Source organism: Psammomys obesus, unplaced genomic scaffold (assembly GCF_907164565.1).
Source record: "Psammomys obesus unplaced genomic scaffold, mPsaObe1.curated_primary_1811, whole genome shotgun sequence".
Lineage (NCBI taxonomy): Eukaryota > Metazoa > Chordata > Mammalia > Rodentia > Muridae > Psammomys > Psammomys obesus.
This window is the reverse complement of record NW_026585626.1, coordinates 481675-502998: the sequence shown is the minus strand read 5'-3', so window position 1 is coordinate 502998 and position 21324 is coordinate 481675. Positions and strand designations below refer to the sequence as shown.

At 37.6% G+C, this 21324-nt stretch overlaps 2 protein-coding genes across 5 annotated transcripts in view; one reads left to right on the top strand and one right to left on the bottom strand.

Annotated features, from left to right (window-relative positions):
* The window catches only part of Mmut (methylmalonyl-CoA mutase), a 28594-nt gene extending 28383 nt beyond the window's left edge, over window positions 1–211 (bottom strand). Inside the window, exon 1 of one of the 2 annotated variants that reach the window (XM_055612153.1) lies at window positions 124–211. The gene's annotated coding sequence lies outside the window, so the exon portion shown is untranslated. Of the gene's footprint in view, window positions 1–98 lie in introns of both variants that reach the window. The other variant, XM_055612145.1, reaches the window with a different exon arrangement.
* A 37-nt stretch (window positions 212–248) lies between these two features.
* On the top strand, window positions 249–14121 carry Cenpq (centromere protein Q). Of its 3 annotated transcripts, none has more exons than XM_055612168.1 (9): window positions 249–306; window positions 4451–4581; window positions 4769–4823; window positions 5846–5969; window positions 7362–7430; window positions 11480–11609; window positions 11898–12017; window positions 12151–12228; window positions 13569–14121. In XM_055612168.1, the coding sequence occupies exons 2-9, from the start codon at window positions 4483–4485 to the stop codon at window positions 13698–13700; spliced, it is 807 nt and encodes a 268-aa protein (XP_055468143.1). In that variant the 5' UTR covers window positions 249–306; window positions 4451–4482; the 3' UTR covers window positions 13701–14121. The 3 variants fall into 3 exon arrangements, with proteins under 3 accessions (XP_055468143.1, XP_055468140.1, XP_055468142.1); XM_055612165.1 differs by lacking the exon at window positions 249–306 and adding an exon at window positions 359–518; XM_055612167.1 differs by lacking the exon at window positions 249–306 and adding an exon at window positions 359–531.
* Window positions 14122–21324: the final 7203 nt, after the last annotated feature.

Sequence of the window (21324 nt, the reverse complement as noted above, 5' to 3'; positions counted from 1 at the left end):
AAAACGTGAATTCGGCTGAAGTGAACACCCGAACTTCAGGAACCAGCAAGCGGCTAAGAGAGGAGGGCAGAGAGGTGGGAGCGCAAAGATGAACGAACCCAGGAAGGGAGAGACTTGCGAGACCTGCTCCACAGCACACAGGCCTACGCACAGGCCGCGCCCCGATCCCAGAGCGGAACCCGGATCCCCCGCGGGTCACTCAGGTGCTCCCACTCGCGGACCAGTCTAAGCAGGGGGCGTAGCCGACTCCGCCCTCGGACCGGCCAATCCAACCCCGCCGGGCGTCGCGGGCGCGCTTCTGATGACGTAGGACACGCCGGGAGCGGCCTCCTGCTAAGAGTGTCAGTTTTCCAAACAGCTACTTCCGGTTCCCGGGTCTTGGTAGTTGTTTTTCTTTTCTCTTCCGGCTGTTCGGGCGCGGAAAGACTAAGGCGCGGATTTTGAAGAGACAGGGAAGAGCCGAGGAAGCGTTTAGGCGGCTGACGGATCCAGAAGGGGATGAAACCACACGCGTTGTGGTAAACTCTGTTGGTACTTTTAGGGTTAGCTTTTGTGGGTTTGTTTCATTTATTTATTTTTTTTTTTTTGACGGGCAATGTGTAATGTCCGACTAGGTCTCTGCCACCTTGGGGAGCGGCTTGAGATACTGGATTCTCCAGGGAGGAGTGAAAACATCCATCCCCCAGTTCATATTCCTCCTGACCCTCCGGGTTTCTCGTTCTTGGAGCTCTGTATAACCCGTCCGGGAGCGACCGACTCTCGCCAAAGTTCGTTCTAGTTTGTGGTTCACAGATAAAGGCTTAAATTGAGATAAATCAGCTTAACTAGTGTCAACAGACCAGCAAAGAAAACCAACAACCAAAAAAAAAAAAAAAAAAAAAAAAAGGTGCCTCGCTCCTTTTTTACACTCCTCCCATAAATATCCATGTCTAAAAGGATTTGAAGCAAAGCAAACCACTGTTCTTTGAGCTATCATACAACTTATGCTGATTTCATTTAAGTACTTTCTTTTTCCTAGCTAATATTCCAAAGATATCCCCACACCTGCCCACAATTCAGTTTGATTGCATTTAGTTTATCTTACATAGTAATTGTTTTTATATCTGTGTCTATCAACCCACAATTTTTTAATTTTTATTTTACTTTTATTAATTACAGTTTATTCACTTTGTATCCCAGCTGTAGCCCCTTCACCATCCCCTCCCAATCCCACCCTCTCTCCCTCTTCTTCTCCTATACTACTCCCCCAGTCCAATGATAGGGGAGGTCCTCCTCCCCTTCCATCTGAAACTAATCTATCAGGCCTCATCAGAACTGGCTTCATTGTCTTCCTCTGTGGACCGTTAAGGCTGCTCCCCTCTCAGGCTGAGATGATGAAAGAGCCAGCCTATAATCATATCAGAGACGGTCCCTGGTCCTATTTATTCGATAACCCCCTTGGACATTTTGCTGCCATGGGCTACTTCTGTACAGGGGTTCTAAGTTATCTCCATGCACCGTCCTTGTTTTCAACCCACTATTAAGCTGTGATTTCCTAGGTATCTGGGAACAGTAAGGAATTCTCTCTTTCTTCCTTCCTTTTTTTTCCTTTTTAATTTATACTGAAATTGTCCCAGCGGGATAGAAACCATGACTCGTGTTTATATTCTTACAATGTCTGTCTCATGGACTGATCTAGGAGTTTTATGTATCCTGTAATTCCATTTCAGCATTGCAGATACCTGATATTGGTGCTATTTAATCAGTGGGAAATTGAGTAGGGTTAGAGCCTTAAGGACTGTACATGTCAAAGTAAAGAGTGTTATACATATTAAGTGAATATTTAATGTATTTTGTTCTGAAGTTTAGGATTGTAAATGACTTAGTAGGCCTGACTATATGGTTGAAGATACATTGGCTCAGGCACATGCACCCAACTGGCAAAGTGGTTCTGAGAGCTTAGAGTTAGAGCTTAGAGCCAAGAGTTCAGTTGCTCTTCATGTTGACCTTTCTCTTGGTGACTGGGTTCCAAGAGCAGCTGTTTCAGAGCACAAGAAAGTAGACACTGCAGATGTCTTTCTGTTTAAGCAATGTGCCAGAACAGAATCACTTCTCTCGCATTGTACTTTTCAAGCAGCTGCAGATTCTACTGTGATATAACAGATTGGCATTGACCCTATATTCCTGTAACAGTAGTGAGAAAGAATTCATACCATTTTAAACTAAAGATCTCAGCCTGCAATTTCCCTCTCACATAGATGCTCTTTTAGTGAACATGAACTGCTTTAATGTCAGTTCTGGGAGAGGTTCACAAGTAAACATGACTCAGTGTGAGTTGGTGTTTGAGTAGAAGTCATTGAGTTGTGCGATTTGGTATTTTTTTAACTGAAAGAAGTTAAAAAAGTAAGACTGGGCATTGAGTAATGTGCTACATTACTCGATCTTTTTAAAAGACTCGACACTTGCTGTTCTTCAGAGGACCCAGGCTTAACTCCCAACACACACATGCTAGCTTACAACCATCTCTAACTGGTTCCAGAGGATCTGTATTCTCTGGCCTCTAGGACCACCAGGCATGCTTATGGTTCACAGGCTGCATGCAGGTAAAGCACTTAGCCATAAAAATAAATAAAAGTTAAAAGCAATAAATCTGTAGAGTTTAGAAAGAAAATGGTGACAAATTTAGTAGATATATGTATGAATTAAAACAAATAATGTATATATATACTTTTTTAAACTATACTTAATTTATAACCTATCCACTCATAAAATTCAGAAATACGTAACTCATTCCTCTTTTTTCTTTTTTTTTTTATTATAAAGATCTACTAGAGAAAAGAAATTATTGTAAATGTTAAGACTGCTACCTCCATCATCATCCCCATATCTGTTTTGTAACTTCACAAGAGCACCAAGTAATCAGCATGCTTCTGTAACCTTATCACAATTCACATAGTCCCTATAGGCACAACCTAACTCCTCATGAGGAGCAGTCTTTCACATTACTATTCACAGTGTGGGATGATAATACAAGCCTAAAGCTTTTCTTTTTTCATCTTTGCCATAAATTGAGTTATGGTGAATCTATTACTTAAAATCCAATAATGTTCTAAACTGACATGGCCTGTGTCCATTTTATATGTTCTCCTTGTGAATTTAAACATTGAGATGATATTGCATATAGGAGTATAAAAATTCAAAAGCATCTTTAAAATGATTTTTCTGAAACCATGCAAGTGCTAGCCATTTTAAAGAGTGAAAATAAATTACGATTCTTTTACTAATGAGAGCCACAGGAGTTCTTTTTGCTATTGTTTTTATTTTTGTTTGTTTTCTTACATAGAAAGTTAAATATTTTATGTGCATTGGTGTTCTACCTGAATGTATGTGTGAGGGTGTCAGATACCCTGGAACTACAATTAAAGACAGTTGTGAGCTGCTATGTGGGTGCTAGGAATTGAACCCAGGTCATCTAGGAAGAGCAGTCAGTGCTCTTAACTGCTGAGCCATCTCTCCAGCTCCCAAGAGCCGAAGGTTTTTATTTGTTTGCTTGAGATAAGGTCTCATTTATCTTGTCAAAGGCCTGCCTCAAACTCACTCTGTAACTGAAGATGGTCTTAAACTTACAGTCTTCCTGATTCTACTCCTGAGTGCTGAAATTACAGACATGCCCACCAAGCTAGATGTACAATGTGCTGTAGGTTTTATGCATTTTAGATAAGCCTTCGACCAACTGAACTACATCTCCAGCCCCAAGGTTATTTTTTTAACATAATTAAATGTTTTTAAAACATAAGATGTTTTCCCAAATTCTGAAAGCCTAGTTTAGAATAATTAAAATGTAATATTTTTGGCTTGCTCTGGCAGCTGATATGACCAGATTCAGAAACTCACAGCCAAATATCAGGTGGAGCTTGGAGAACCCTCAGAAGAGTAGGGGAGGAAGGATAGTAGGAGCCAGAGGGGTCAAGAACACCAGATGAACATGTTCCACCGAATCAACTAAGCAGGGCTCATAGAGCCTCCCAGGGACTGAAGCAGCAATCACAGAGCCTTCATGAGTCTAGGTCTTCTGCATATATATTATGGTTGTTAAGCTTGGTGTTTTTGTGGAACTCCTAAAAGTGGGAGTAGAGCTATTTCTGGCTCTTTTGCTTGCTCTTGGGACCCTTTTTCTCCTACTAGGTTGCCTCAGTCGCCTTCATATGAGGGTTTGTGCCTACTCTTATTACATCCTGTGCTACCATGTTCAGTTCATATCACTGGGAGGCCTACTCAGTTGTGATGTGAAACAGGATGAGTGGATGGGGGAGAGGGGCCTGGAGATGGCAACTTGGAAGAATGGGAGAAGAAACCACAGTTGGCATGTATTGTATGAGAGAAGAATGAATAAAATATTTTTAAATGCAGTCTTTCAACAAAAAATTGTACAAGCCTTTATCGTTTTTCTCTATTTTTTTCACCATTGTAGACTATGTATCATTGTAATTGGTTTAGATCGAGATGTCTGGTAAAGCAAATTATTCTAAGAAAAAATCTCAACAATTAAAAAGAAATTCAAAACAAAGAGCTGATAAGGAAGTGGATTTGCCAGAGAATGAGGTAATGAAATATCAAATGTATTATTTAGCTCTCTTTGATTAGAAATATAATCTGCTTCCTTAAAAAGGCTAAAAGTCAGTTTTACCACAAATTGTAATTCATATTATATACATTAGTGCATTCTTTGCTTGGAGTATATATTATAAAATGTGTTGCAAAGGCATCTCTGTTTTTTGTATGGCTCTAGGTTGGAAACACAGCAAAAAGGAATAAAAGTCATTCAGCACGTCGATCCTCTAAAGGTATTATTCTTATATGTCTTGTTTAAAATGTCTTCTACTGATTTTCATGACAAAATTTTCAGGATCTTGGTTATAAGTTCTTCAATAGTAATAGGTGGTTATAAGCAGCCACAGCCTCAGTATTTAATTCTTCTAGCAAATATATAGAGATTTATCTGCCACGTTGAAAGGAACCAGAAGGCAATCATTGTCCCCAACTCTGAATTACTAATCTCTGCTATAAAGACAGAACTTTCTCTTGAAGATACCTGTGCTTTCAGTTCTGCCAGTGCTGTACAGAAAACTTAAAAGTCACCAGCTTAAGCTTTTCCAGGTTAATTAGTTTGACGTATTTGTGCTTTCTTAAACATCACTTACATGTAAGCAGACTCTACCTATCAGTGTAGATAGTGTTTTGGTTTCTATTTCTGAGGGTGCCATGTTTTTTTCTTTTGTATTTCTGTACTTCTGTAATTTGCATAATAACATCCCCCTTTTCCTTACATAATCTTTGTGAAACCAGTATTGTCTCTTGTTGCTTATCTTTTTTTTTAAGTAGAACTGTTTTTATTTAACTTCTAGCAAACACTGATGAGGTTTACCTGCAATATTGATGAGACTAGAAATGAATCATTGTTGTCCACCATGAATTATTTATCTCTGATATAAAGATATATCAGTCTTTATTTATTTACTGGTATTTATCTATACCAGTCAGTGTCTATTTCTAGCTTGTTCTATCTTTTCAGTGTTTGGTAGAAATTGTTTTTCCATATTTTACTGAAATTCTTAAGCATTCAGGTCATTTTTAATAAGCAAATTTTAATAACAAGTCAATTATTTAAAAGTATTCATATTGCAGTTTCAGTTGATAGTATATCAGGTATACCACAATGAAGAAATTCATCTTTCAGTAACTGATGTGTTTTAGATTCAATAAGATCTGAATTAAAGAGTAGACTATTTTAGTCTTATAATACCATTACTGTTCTTTAAGTAAAACTGCAAACATCTAGATTGATTAGACTCTCTTATATTACCAGGAACAGGACAAGCAAAATCTAATCTAAAACAAGTAAAAATAACATCCAATAAGAGAACAACCTGGCAACCTCTTCCGAAAAATACTGAAGAGTATTTGCGAAGTGTGATGGAATCAGTAATTCTGTGAGTTAAAGATTTTTTTTTTCAACTCTTGACGCCTACTTAGGTTTTTACTATTTACATTTTTTTTCTAAGTTTACTATATATCTTTTTCATAGAGGTGAAAGAATGGCTAATATACACATCTTAAATAGCAGAGAGATTATTTGAGAAGGTGTGATGCATAATTCTGAGCTCCAGTATTTCTGAGCGCTAGGGAGGCAGAACATCATGACAGTGGGAGCAGAGCACAAGACTGGAAGCAGGGGCCAGGTGTCACTTAAATCATACCCCATTGCCCTACATATCCACCAGCCAGTCACTGTCTCCTAAAATTCCCAACTGAAGACCATATGTTCAGCACATATGCCAGTGGCAGACATAGCAGATTGGACCCGTGACACTATTTTAAGGCAGTAAACTTTTTCTGTTTCAAAAAAAGTTGCTCAATGATTTGTGATTGTCATTAGCCTAACAAAAATAAGGTTTTCTTAATTGTAGAAACTTGCAATTCTATCAGTGAAGTAAAAGTCAAATCTGTGTGGATTGATTTGCAGTCTACAAAACTTTTAAATTGTCTGTCAGTGTTGATTCTTCAGAAATTATGTTCATGATAACACTTTCTATGAAACTATCATCTTATACACAATACAAAGAAACAAAGAGAAAAATGTTTCCTCATAGAATATAACTGTATCAAAAAAGTTTAACATGATTTATTAAGATACAATTTGTTTCAAAGAAAATGTCATTGTTCTGCTTAAAGTATTTTGTATGTAATGGAGAAATGCTATGAAATACTGTGTGTGTGTATGTATATAAATGTCAAAATGAAAGCCACTATTTTGTATTAATAGACACCAATAACAATAAAAACATAGATACACAATACTAAAAATCTTAGTATCATGAATTTCAATTAAAGGTAAGTTGTATTGTTTAAAAATGTATCTAATAAACCCACAGAATTAACTAATCTGGGTTTGTAGGGGCTCACAGAGACTGAATTGTCAATCATGGAGCCTTCAGGGGACTGACCTAGGCCCCATGCACATGTTACAGTTGTATAGATTGAGCTTCCTTGGGACTCCTAACAGTGGTAGCAGGGGCTGTCTCTGACTCTGTTATCTGCTTTTGAGACCATTTCCTCCGATTGGGTTGCCTTGGCCAGCCTTAATAAGAAAGGAGGTGCCTAGTCTTGCTGAAACTTGATATGCCATGGCTGGTTGATCATGAGAGGCCTGCCCTTTTCTGAAGAGAAACTGGAGTGAATGGGGTGGGGGAGGTGGTAGGAAGAGACTGTGAGGAAAGGAGGGGAGGAGAAAAAGTTAAAGAAATAAGAAAAATCTTTGAAATGTAGATTATATTATTTTTCAAAGTAATTTTAGGCAATCTCTTTTTTTTTTCCCCCAACAGAGAAGTTTTAAACAAAAACATTAAAAGAAAGACACAAGTTCAGTATCATCTTAACTACTTAAAGGAAAGGTAATATACAATTGGAAATGATTAAATTATAATTATTTTTAAAGTGTGATTTGTTCCTATGTTCTAAAATAGATTTTTGTGGAATATACTTTTCAGTACTTTTTAAAAAGAAACAAACTTTTTAAAAAGTTTGAAAATACATACTTATTAAGTTTCAGAAAATGTATTCCAAAAAACATGGTCGTCATGTAACTTTTATTGTTACATTTTACAACTCTGTTTTCTGTCAGTATTTTAAAACTACTTGACAACTTTAACTCCTTTACACTTTAATTTTAACAACTTAAAGAGTTCACAGCTCTGAATTTCTCTTACATTTTCCATTACTGTTGTTTATTGTTACAGACTATTGTTTTCCTTCATTTTAGTCTTAATTATGTTTTCTTTTGCTGTGGTAAAACATTAGGACCAAAGCAACCTGGAAAGGAAATAGTTTGCTTCACCTTACAGCTTATAGTTGATCACTGAGGGAAGCCAGGGCAGAAACCTGGAGGCAAAAACTACAGCAGAAGCCATGAAGGAACAGTGCATATTGGTTTACTCCTCGTGGCAGGCTCAATCTGTGCTTCTAGCACCCAAGACCACATGCCCAGGCTGGCCTTCCCCACAATTAGCTGGCCCCTCCTACATCAATTGTCAGTCAAGAAAATGCACCCACAAGCCAATCTGGTGGAGACTGGATACGTTTTTTTTCAGTTGAGGTTCTATCTTGTAAAAAGACTATTAGTTCGTGTCAATTGTTATAAAACTAGCCTACACAGCATCATATTGTATTACTCAGTTACTTACACCAGCAATAAGTACAATTTCTCCAGAAACTGCTCCTAATTTTGTGGTTCATCACTAATGGAGGCTCCTTTTTTGTTATTGCTTTTTTTTTGTGTGTGATAGGGTTTCTCTTGTGTAGCCTTGGCCATCCTGGACTTGCTTTGTAGACCAGGCTGGCCGCGAACTCACAGAGATTCCCCCTGTCTCTGCCTTCTTGAGTAATGAGATTACAAGTTTGCGACACCTCACTTAGCTAGAGGCTACATTTAAAATGCTCTTGAAAGCCACACCAACACTGGTGTTTGGAATGAACACTTTTCTCTTAGTATACAACTTCTTATACACCTTCCAATTTAAAAGAAATGTGTGTGGTTTGGTTCTTTTCACGTGGATGGGTCCCTTGAGCATAATTCTCAAGAATGATTCTCTGTAGAAAGAGTGGCATGGTTTGAGGTGGGGCAGATGTAGAAATTTGATGAGCAAAGTGGATAAGTTAAAGAACTGGAATTCAGCTCTTAGAGCAGTTACTAGTTATAGCCTAATAGTGAAGGACCATGATCATATCCAGAAGAGAAAAACATCACTAATGAACAAAGAGCTAGTCCTTTTTAATATAGGCCAAATAGTGTAGGAAAGATAATAAAGTACATATTGATCACCCTGTGTTATCAAAAAAATACGTTTAGCTAGTAGGTGTTCTCTTCATGTGGAACTAATTTACTGCTTTCCTATTTTATGTCTGTAACTTTTAATTTTTAGGTTCATATACCAAAGCAATGTCTCACGCACCTCTCTCTCTCTCTCTCTCTCTGTGTGTGTGTGTGTGTGTGTTTGTTTTGTAGTATTTTATTTTTCATTCTTGTTTCTCCCACCTCTGTCTTTATCACTTTTATTTCATTGCATCCTTTCCCCCAAGACCTCTTCTTTATCTCTTCATGTTCCATTTTCTAATTTCACTGTCTACACATTTATTTAGTTAGTTATTTACAAATAAAGTTTTATTAGAACGCAGTCACATCTATGTGTTTACTCAGGATCAATGGCTGTTTTTAGGCTATAAAGACAGGGTTAGGCAGCATGACATAGACAACATGATGTGGTAAAATCAAATAATTTACTCTCGGGTTTTATATAGAGCACACAGGCTGATCCCTAGCTGAGTGACAAATGACACTTGTCTTACTGTGTACACATGCATCATTTTCAGAGGGATCAAGTGGTGACAGTCAGAGAGAATGTGTGGATAGGAGCCCAGTGTGGGGTGTACACCTATAAGCTAGCATTTGGAAGGTGGATGCAGAAGGATTTGTGATTTTGTGGCTAGCTTGGGCTATATGAGGAGTGGTCTCAAAGGAAAAAAGAATATATGATGTGTGACTTAAGGCTTTTATGTCATTCAGGAACATTAAAAAAGGAAATTAAAAATGCAAATCACCAGGCAGTATCTCTGGGCAATATTTTTCAATGAATTGGACTCTGTTAAAAGAGACAACCAAGAGCCAGTGCAATGCACTTGATTATCACTTTATGATAAGTGAGCCTTCCTTGTGTTGGCAACAGAATATCTCCTGCTGACAGACTCTAAGTGGCTGACAGATTGCATCCAAAGGTCAGTATTTTGGCTGCTTTCTGTCACAATCCTTGTCAAAGCTCAGCTGCACAGCAGCTTCCATGGCCAGGATCTTGGGACACTGTCCCCATACAAGCACTTCATCTTGGCTTGGTGCCTCTCCCCAAGCTTCTCAGATGGGAGCTCTACTGACCATTGGTAGTTGTAGTACAGGCCATGATTGGCATTGACAGGCATTCACTTAGTCATCCAGGCAGTCAGTCCATGTCTAGCTGCCGCTGTTGCTGCCACTCTCTTCTCTGTTATTCTCTGTGGTCTCTGCAAAGTACTTGCTGAACTCTTGGTGATTTCCATATTGATCAGGTCACATTCTGCTTCAACATCTGAAGCCTACTCCAGCTCTTGCTCTTCACACAGTGCTTCATCTTGTCTTATGGATGGCTGGGTCCTACTGCTATCATGCAGAGGCTGCCCAGAGTTGTTGAGATATGAAACACAGTAGGGAGACTCCTGCCAGTCCATGTGCTGGCCTTGAAAGTTCCAAGAATGCCCAGCCTCATAAGCAAGAGAGTTCCAGGGAAGAAGTCCATGAGGGGAGAACCATGGAGAATTAAAATAGAAACTCCTGGACTTTCGGTAGGCATTCTGGTGGATTCACATCCAAACCATTGCATGTTTATAAGGTCACCAGTGTACAGTAAGACAAGTGTCATTTGTCACTCAGCTAGGTTTTATGCATTGTTTCTTTAAAACTGTTGTTATTTGTGTATGTGTATGTGCACATATACTTTGAGGAATTGGTTCTCTCCTACCTTGTGTTCCAGAGATTGAACTCAGGTCATCAGACATGCTTGCTAAGGGCCTTTTCTTGCTGAGCTCATTTTACAAATTCTTGACACTCATGAGTCAGTATTTTATGATGGTGAATTTTCCATTCATGGTATCAGTTTGGCACCAAAACTGGTTTAGATTTTAGAACATTTTAAGCACTTTGGGGAGGTGTTCAACATAAGTAGAATTTTTAGAAAAAAAAAAAATTACACTGTGGCAGAAGCAATTATGATTTTATTCTCAATTTCTTATAAAGCTAAAGAATCTAGTTTAAGAATCTTATTTTGCTGTCTGTTGGAAATGTGGAATCACACAGATTAGTTAAGACTTCAATTAGAATATAGACTACAGTCCATGTCTTAGTACTCTACAGCAAAACATGAAGAGATCATTATCTTATCTGCCTTAAGGTATAAAACTCAGTGATCTTTGAAAACATTTGGATTTACCTTTTATTAGTTGCATTCTTTAAAGTGAGAGGTTAAGGTTTGAGGTCATATTTAAAACTTGTAGAATTCTTTCTCTTATCCAACAATCCATACTAAACTGACATGCTTACATTCTGTAGTAGATTAAAAAGTATTTACACAATAGTAGGAAATTCTGATTTCAAAATATATTATAAAATGTGTAAACTAAAAACAATGTTTTAGTAAAGTAGCCTTAGCATTCCATGATTTGAGATTACTATTAATGTGTTGAAAAGTTGGGTGATGGTTTATTAGAAATGTTTTGGGGAGGAACACTGTTAGCCATTGTGGGGGTCATGTAAAGAATATTGTAGTCCATACAAGTATGGGAGAAGGGAAAAAATGAAACTGTTTAAAAAAAAAAAATAAAGATAATCTTCCCAAAAATCAACATGGTATTCTCTTTTAAGATTACTGCAACAGTGTGGAACACTGAAAGTCCCTTCCAGAAAGTTGAACTATTCAACTGATGTTTCTAATCTGCTGAAAATGGAAAGAGCACAGGAAAGAGCTAATGAAGAGGACCTGGCTTTACTGCAGGTATGACATTCAAAAGGTCTCCATGATCAGAGGAAAGAGAACAAGGGTAAACTTACCAGGATTTTAACTAAGGTGGTATACTAATCTTACATATTTCATAAGTCCTTCAGAGTTGTGCATTGAAGTATTCACAAGTGAGGTGGTATGATGTCTAGGACACACTTTAACGTAGTGCAGCTATGATGGCCCAGAAGTTTATTTCTGTTGTTCTTTGTCTGCACTCAGCATATTCCTGTTTGATTTATAATACATTTACTTTAAGCCAGTAACCTTTCTTTTTTGCCTTAGGAAGAAATAGACAAAATCGTAAAGACCACAGAGTCAGTGACTGAGAGTATTCAGAGCCTAAAGAACAAAGTTCAAATTTTGACAAATGAAGTAAAGGAAGAAGAACAGAAGGTGAAACAGGTAATTGTTTAAAACCGTATTGCTAGTATTTAATTATAATTTTTAATGTTAACTGTTACCAAAATAACTTGAGTATGTAAGGTGAACAAAGTCAGCTTTCTGAAATAATCCCTAGCTTTCTGTTTGTATTTAGGAATTTAACATCGTTAGTAATAAGGTATTGGCTCTTCCAGAACTCTCTGAGAAAAGTCTTAAAGCACCCATACTTCAAGTAAGTACACATTTACCATACTGACTATTGCCAGGCTATATCACAGATACACACGCACACACTCATAAAACCATATCCCAAACTCATACTGTTATAAAACTTTTGGCAAATTACTTTTCTTACTTGGCAATCTTTTTTTAACTTTTTATTAGTTCTTTGTGAACCTCACATCATGTATCCCAATTCCACTCATCTCCCCCTCTCCTTATACCTGCCCTCTACCCTTGCAACCTTCCCCAACAGAGAAGAAAAAAAAAAAATCTCCTTGTAGAAGGTGTAGTATGTCACAGTGTATCCCATAGCATACCCTTTTGCCCACACTTCTTTGCTTGCAAACATTTGTCGCAATGACTGGTTGGTTTGGTACCTTTGGCTTCTGCTACTCTATCAATACTGGAACCTCACTGAGATTCATCTTGGATATCCTGTTGTTGCCCTGTGTTGTGGAGATTCTGTAGTTTTGAATCTATAGAACCAGCTCCCATGTGCACTCCAGCAGTTCATTGAGGGGATAGATGTTGGGGTAGGCCAATTCAAAGCCCTGGATCTGAGCCTGAGAGATACTGATCTGCTCAGTGCACTGGCTCTCCCTCTCTTCCACTTTCCTTCCCTTACTCCCAACTCAAGAGTAACCCCCACACCCAGGGCCAGTTCTACCCAGGTAAGGCGCAGGGTCCACTCTCCCAAGTGTTACATGACTTAGCTAGTTCTCCCATTCTCATGACCCTGGGGCCAGTTCTCCTATATGCCATAGGTAGTGAAGGATGAGGGAGGGTAGGATGGTGTCTGCACCACTGCCCATCAGACAAGAGGCAGAGCCAGCTCTTCTGCACTCATACCCTCTGGTCTAGCTCACCTGCAACTCCTACATCCAGGGCCGTTTCTGCTGTGCTGCCCATGTGAGGTGCGGGGCACACTTCCAAGTTTTGCAGCAGTTGAGAGTTGACATATAATTTGAACATCTTTTCTATCCATTGATAAAGACTCATTCCTATCAGTTTGTATAAAACATTGCATTGCACAGATGTGCCATTGTTGTAAAGTACTGATAGAAATAAGTAATTTTACATCTTACTCCTTTATATGTTTTTACGTGCCTGTATAGTCAAAACTGTATCTCTAATTTTTTACTTTTAACAATGACATACAGCTCTTTAAAAACTAGCACTGCAGTATGTCATTAATCTATACTCTCATAATTTGTTTTCCAGAGAGTTCCTTGATACTGTGTAAATGTTGGATGGTGGCCACTTAAGATTTCAATAAATGTCTCCAAAATGACAGACATTGATACTTTTCATCATAAAATGCTAAAGTTAATTGTACTGTCTTACCCACAGAAAGAAATTTTGGCACTAATTCCAAACCAGAATGCTCTTCTGAAGGACTTGGATGTTCTTCATAGTTCAGCCCCAGTGAAGAACATGGCAGCATTCATTCAAGAAGCATATCAGAAACTTGATGGCTCCTAAAGAGCTGGTTTTTGTTTTTCTTTTAAGCATTGTTACATATTAACTTATTGTTCATGAATGGTAAAACTTTTTAAACAGTCTTACTACTGTTTGTAGCCTAGACTGGTTCAAAACTTACTATATCGCCCAGATTGGCCTGAACTTAGAGAAATTCTGCTTCTGCATTTTGAGTGCTGGAATTACAAGCATGAGCTGCACATCTGGCCCAAAGCTATACAACTTAACTGCAGTAATACTACAAAGCTGATGTGTCTGCAGAGCACTTATCCTCTGTTATCTACTTTAAAACTAGCTTTTGCAGGCCTACTATTAGTATCTAATGTCCTAAAACATTTTATAGAAGTTGCTAAATCTAGGAAATATATACATATGTAATTTTTTGCTAAAACTCTGCACTAAGAATGATTTTTTAAAATTAAATAAAAAGACCATGATGTGATAGTTTATTGTGTCTGTGTGGAACTTATTATTGAAAATGGTTTTGGGGAGTTGGTGTGTAGTGCCTACTTGGTAGAAATATGAGTATTTCTCTCTCTTCTCAAAGCCTGCATTTACTGTCTGGTCATGTGGAACTTGAAAAATCCCAAATGCTTTCTTAAATCCCTGATTTCTGTGGAATTACTGCTATTTTTCAGATGTTTTTGCATTGGAGGTAATATTTTGGTCCTTTAGTTAGTGATTGTTAGGTACTGTCATCAAAGCATACTTTAAGATTGTTTAAAGGGAACCTGGCTATGTAAATTCCCTTTCAGATAGAAACAAAACAAACAGCAACAACAAAACTGCCATAAAACTGGGAAAACCCAGCATTGAAGAACTGACCACCAAAAGTAGAAGGCGCTGAGAGATGAAAGGGGGAGCCCACAGCCTACAGTTACAAGTGGAAATGTGTCAGACTTGCAGAGGACACTGCTTAGTAGCCAAACAGGAGGATCCCAGCACCCTAGCAGAAAGAAGGGTTGCTATGCTGAATGACCCACAGCTAGCCAAAGCAGTTTCTGAGAAACTGTTACCATATAGTGTCAGTTATGAGACAGCCTGGGGTCAGTGCCCACCGCCTGTGTACATCTTAGATCTCAACAGCTATCCTAGAGTAACAATATGTCAGGACAGGTGACAGGCAAGGTGGCAGTTTTGACCAAGACACCATTAGTTATATCAAGCTGTATTCAACCGAAGCATTTTTGCATAGTCCTTGACTTGGATAAGTTTTTGCATGTGAGTAAATGATTCCATAAGCAGGTCTGAAATCATCTCTAAGCAACAGTTAAATATTGGCTTGGATTTTTTTAATCTACATAGAACTGCAATTGAATTTTCTATTATAATAGAATATTTTTGTTAGTTTATTTTGGAAATGCCATAATAGTGCTAATGTCCTTCAGAATTTCCCAAGAATTCACCCATGGTTAAATATGTTGGGAGTGATGCCTACTGTAGAGGGAATCCTGTCGGAGGGATCCTAGAACTGCTTGATTCCAAAGAATCAGAAGCAGGATCATCTAAGGAATAAAGGTCAGAAGGATTTCAAGAAAGTAGATTTCACAAAATGTCTTAAAACCCTGAACTCTGCAACTGAAAACTTGGTGCTTTTAGACTAGTAAAGCCCTAAGTCATTGATTTTTATCGTTAGCTAGAATATTTACACCAGCAACTACTTTCCTCAGGATATCTACTTGATAGATGATTTCAAATCAACTAGAATATTAGTTATCATTACTACTGAATGAGCGTCACCTTGTTTTGTCTGAATTGCTCATACTACCCTCCTGGCTATCTTTGGAAGTGTATCCTTTAGCTTAGGTCTGTGCTACACCAGGCATACCAGGCAAACAGAAACAGGCAGTTTTTCTTTAAATGCTTTATTTTGACATACTTTTGTAATTTATTTGAGGCAAATATGTGGCTAATATTTTTTATGATCAAATAGATGCTAAGTAATTAAATAAGGTCTGAATGAATAACAGGTGTCAATGTAGCAAAAGCCAATGTCCCAGCAAGCAAAAATAACACTGTAAAAAGCAAGTAACTCTGCTCTGGTGGTTTTGAAAAGGAGCCGAGCCAAATACTGACTATGCTGCAGACTGGAGAAAACAGCATTTATATATAAAGTCCTTATATATAAAGAACTGTAAAATAGGTATTATAGGTTAACTACCAAGAGAAAAATGGATTAATTCTTAAAGGAAAGCTTTAAAAGTTAAATGTTTGAATAGTATTCAACCTTATGATCACTTAGATACAAACTAAGTGCTTTCACCAATTAGATTGAACTAAGAATGAAAATTGTTGAATAAGCTAAAAAGAAACTAAGTGTTCGGTAAACTGCCACAGGGCAATAACTTAGTCTAATTGTCCTGGGAAACACACTGTACAGTTTTGCAGCCTTCATGTCATGTTAGTCCTTTAAATTTTTTATCTAAGCCTCTCTATCACCTCCCAACCTGTTTGCTTATCTTCCACACTTAGGCTCTGTGAAATGTGAAACACCTGTGGTAGAACCTATGATTAAAGGATTTACTTTATTTGGTTGGATATCATTTCTTTGCATTCTCTGTTTACCAAAAATATGCAGTTTGCACCTGTCAAAATTAGCCGTTGGATTGTTCCCATTGGTTTCTAAGCAGATCTAAATCCTCTCATGTTTCGTTTATTGTCAAGGAATATTGGACTTTGGGAAAGAGAAAGGAATGAAGGATGGCAATTGTAGGGAGGAATTCCAGTTTCCCAGTTGAAAGATAGCATGTCGTCTACAGGTATGAGCCCTGTTTAATGTTCAAAGGAACTTTTCTTCCAAAACTGCCCTTCCTATGTACATTTCTTTACTACACGGCCACTTTTTCTAGGATTGGGTGTTTGCCCGCTTGTTCTTTGAGAGAGGCCCTCATTTTGTAGCCAAGGCTGGCCTGAATCTTGTGTCAAAAAACCTGCTGGCTCTGGTTGGAAAATGTTAGGATTACAGACATGCGCCACCATGCCCAATTTGCTTCCCTCTTTGAAATAGTGACAGGGCTATGAATTACTACAGCAATAGTACAAAGATGGTCACAATTCAATTCAAATTCAAAAGGATGTCTTCCAAATTCACTGAAACTATTTTAGAATTCATTTAAATGAAATTGTTAATTTATGAGCCAATAGAAAAAAAAAGTATGTCTTAGCCAATTTTAACAATTTTCATTCTCAAGGAAGTTCTTAAAATTAATGCAAGTTTTCAAGTGAGACAAATATGACAGAGGAGCCTTTCTGATGGTAACAGTGGTAGAGGGCTTACGTGTGTGGTGTGTGTAGCCACATGCATGTATTTCTGTCCTATGACAATATTTAATCTCATAACAACCAGTGGATATTAAATGTCATAATACTATCCATTCAGCAGATAAGCTGAGGAACCAGTAAGTTAACTGTCTTAAGATCACAAATAGTGAGTGATAGCATTTGAACACATAAAATATAGTTGAAACCTTGACTTCTTAGAAATTTCCTGAACTACAGTTATAAGAAACAGTTATCAGTGAATATAGTGGGATGGATCCATGTTTTTCTCTGATAATAATAACAAATACAGATTTATCACTTGTGTTTACTGAGGCAAACCACTTTCTATTACTTTTATATTCACTCAAGCACTCTCTTCTTCAGTTTGGAATTGAGTGCTCACCTCACTCTAAAACGCATGCTGCAGGATAATCATCCTCACCCAATTCAGTTTTTCTGGGATGTGCACTTCCTCTTTGTTATGTTTACTTAGGCCAGAAGAAACCATTCTGAGTAGTTCTGATGTCATTCAGAACCGAGACCCCTGAGTCGGGGTAGAAGCCTGTTTTGGATGCCCTTACACAGGATATCATCCACATTGAGGGAGACGCTCCTGTTTCTCAAAGGTCATAAGTAACCTGGCGTCTCTCTTAAATAATTTTCTAGGATGCTTTACACACATTTTTAATTCCACAATAATAGTATCATTTATTTTTTAAGTCTATATTACTTAGTGCTTATTTAAAAACTACTTACAAAATTCTTTGGACCACAAAAAAAAAAAAAAAAGCTGTGTGGTGCTCTTACATGTCTTCAGTTTTGTTTATCAATATACCAGTATCTAACATCCTTAATTTTAGCACAGTGTAATTTATATAACAATTTCTTAAATCCCTGGTTTTCAGTTGCTGGCTACCCATTTTATTCCTTAGAACGGGGTCTTTCAGTAAATGTGTCTCCCTGACTTACCTAGTCTTAGCAGCTACGGGGATAAACGGCACCTCCCCTGTGACACGTCAAGCAAGCATGCTCCATACACTATGGACGCATTGCTGCAGTTTATTTCCCAAAGGTGAGTGTAGCAGCTGATGTGCCTGCTTGATGGTGGAACTTCAAAGGCTAACATTTCATTTAAAAGAGTATGGTGAAGGAAGTAAAAAAAAAGGAATGTGGTAAAGGAAGTAAAATTCTCAAAACACTCTCAGTTTCACAAATAATTCTTTTCTGAGACTTTTTTATCCTGGAATGTTTAGGACAACAAAACCATTTTTCTGAAAATAATTTAAAAACATCTGAGAATCGGGATGAATAACCCTTTCCTATTGTACCTTCCTTGCCTGGCTTCTGTTCCTATTTTATTTCCCTCCATAAGAGTTGTTAAGTAGGTAGGCTGCATGTCTAAAATGTATCTAGGTAGTTATCTCTTACTCAAGACTTATATTTGTTAAATTTCACATTACAAGACAAGATGGGGTTGAAAAGAAAAGAATTGCAAATAATGCTATACTTGAGGTGATTTTTACTAGGCCCTTCGTAAATCCCTCCCCGTCTCTAGGTGTGGCCACTCTCCCTCCCCCTCTCCACTAAGGCTTAATTAGCGAAGTAGCCCTGACATATAAGTTTACTATTTACACAGAAGGAGCTCTGTGTGGATACACAGAAAAAACCTGTTTCCGACTGAACTCTCTGAGCAGCAAGGTATGTTATAAAAATGACACACTTCGAACGATAAGTCTGAAAGAATGAGAGATACAGAAAAAATAAATTTCACTTTGTATACAAGACAGGATAAATTATTAGATTTAGAGGAAAAATCACTTTTGTGTGGTTTCATTTGTCTTTTTAAGTTTTTCGTAGGAAAATAAGCATTACAAAGTTTTAAACTCTGCACTGTGGTATGATTATTAAAAGGGAAAGAAAAAAAGTCGTATTTTAACCCTAATTTTTATTCATTTCCCCCAAAGTCTAAAGTACCACTAGAGAGAAAGAAAACATGAGAGTTGTAAATCTAACTGATGAGAGTTTTGTTTTAGTGGTTGTTTTTGTTGTGTTTTGTTACTGTTTTCCTGTTAACATCATATTTCTGTCAGAGTCAGAAATCAGAGCTGAATCCAAAGATCCACAGCTGAAGGAAAATGATTTTATAACGTGTAAATGTACTACCCCAGAAAACAACTAGAAGAGTACCTAAGATAGCAGACTTAAAAATGACATTGCATGGGAGACTGTGTGTTCTTTGCTATTCTGTTCAGCAAGGGACCTCCCGGGACAGTTCTTTCAGCTGGAGTCTGCTTTCAGTAACTTCCAGAGGCTTGGACAGAAAAGGATTCTTCATAGAGCAACAGTGTGCCTTCCAAAACCCTTTCCTCTGTGCGTAGCCTCGAGGGCTGTGAAGAGGAAACTTCTGTTATGTTAAATGACTCAGGTTGTAGTAACTGATGAGGGTAGTCTTGAAAATTAAGAAACTTTTTTAATTAATAATTGAGATTTAAAAAAAATAATAAAGTTTACTGACAGCAGAGATACCATAATACAGAAGGTATTTTTCCCAGGGCAAGATTTAGCCATAGCACCTAGCAAGAACTGACCTCTGCAATTTCTGAAAATTTGGAAAACTGGATTGAATAAGTTATGGGTTATGGTAATGAAAGACTGTTCATATGAGCTCTCCCCTGAAAATTTAAAAAAAAAAAAAATGCTGGTGTACCACCACGAAATCAAATCATGTTTTACTTTTTTTATAAAAATTATTTTCCAAGAGAGAATGAATCATGATTTCATTATATAATTAACCAATAAAAATTTAAAATTTTTCAAGTCTTTCCCTGTGCTGATAAATACTTAATGTCCCTGAAGAAACTCAAGTTCTTAAGACTTGAAAAACTTATTTTTCATGCAAGACTTTCTCTGTGTGTGCCTATCGATAGAGGTTCACTTAAAAGGGTTTTCAACTCTTACTCTCCAATTCCAGAAGACATACTGATTTTTAGACACCTGTAGTGGAGTAGAAAGGACATGAGAGTCTGGTACCTTTAGCACTTAGTAGTTGTCATTATGTTTTCATATATATATAATTTTTAAATGTGTAAAAATGTTTTCGTCATCTATGGGAATTTCCATATTCTGTTTTGTGGCATTAACCAGATCTTCACATTTCATTGAGACTGCCTATAAAATTCATCACTATTTCCTGTACAGGCATCTTGTGAGTTTAAACATCTAGTGAGTTAAAGTCAGTATTATGTGTTTAAGACCCTGAGAAGTATCTGCTTTTAATTTTTCATCTGTGTAATTTGTCAGTTCTACGAACTTAGCCTAGAGGGTTAACTGATACCTGATCTGGGGACGCTTTGACTGGAGGAAAGTGCATTGTGTTGCAGAGATGGCAAACATGCAAAAGCAAGAAAGTGACGGGAAAAGAGCATGGGGTAATTTTATAGACAATTGGAGCAGTACCTAATCATGTACTTTAGTGTCAAATGTGAGCTCTCAGCCTGTCATTTCTCATTGTGGGGGGTGTTAGTCTGTAAAGTCACATGGGTCATGAATTTAGTGGAAACTGAGCTAGGTTTCTACAAGACCGTTTTCATTCGCAAGTAATGCATAACCTCGCTTGGTTTGTTCTTGTTTAAAATAAACAAATTGTTTATTCATCGGCTCTCATTGAACTGGTCAGTAATACAGATTGAACAATGCTTACCTAACATGTCTTTTCTGGCCAGACACCCTTTACCCTTAGGAATATCTAAGCGGTGTTTATGCACTATGCCTAGGAGCCTTTTCAAAACATTTTAATTACTTGACAGTTTCCTATATTTACGTCATGAGCTGTATTTCTTTTCACTCCTACTGCCTGCTCTTCCTCCCCACCCCACCCCCTTCCCCTTCCTTTCCCACTGGAACCCTTCTTAACAAGTCCTGCTCCTACTTTCATGTAATTTTTGTGTGTGTGGCTACTACAATTAATTAGTTTCCAGCCCTTTATTATGGATGGGAGGTTATTTTCTATAGCAAGAGCCACTTACCAGTAACTGTACTACTGAACATCCTCTCTTAACAACTGTTAATTGCCAACAATCTATCAGATTTGAAGCCTCTCATGTCCCATCCATGATGAAATGTTGACAGACCCAATCTTGTACCAACAAGCAGAGCTGCAGTGAGCCTATGTATGCAACATCCATATCACGTCAAGAAGACATCTCTTGTTTCACATCTCCCATCCTCTGGGTCTTTCTTCCTGGCCCCTCTTCTAGATATTCCCTGAGCCTTGGAGAGAGTAATAGAGATGTCCCTTTTAGGACCAAGCACTCTTGGTTCTTATCTTCATATTTTCCAATTTATTTATTCCATTACTGTTCATATT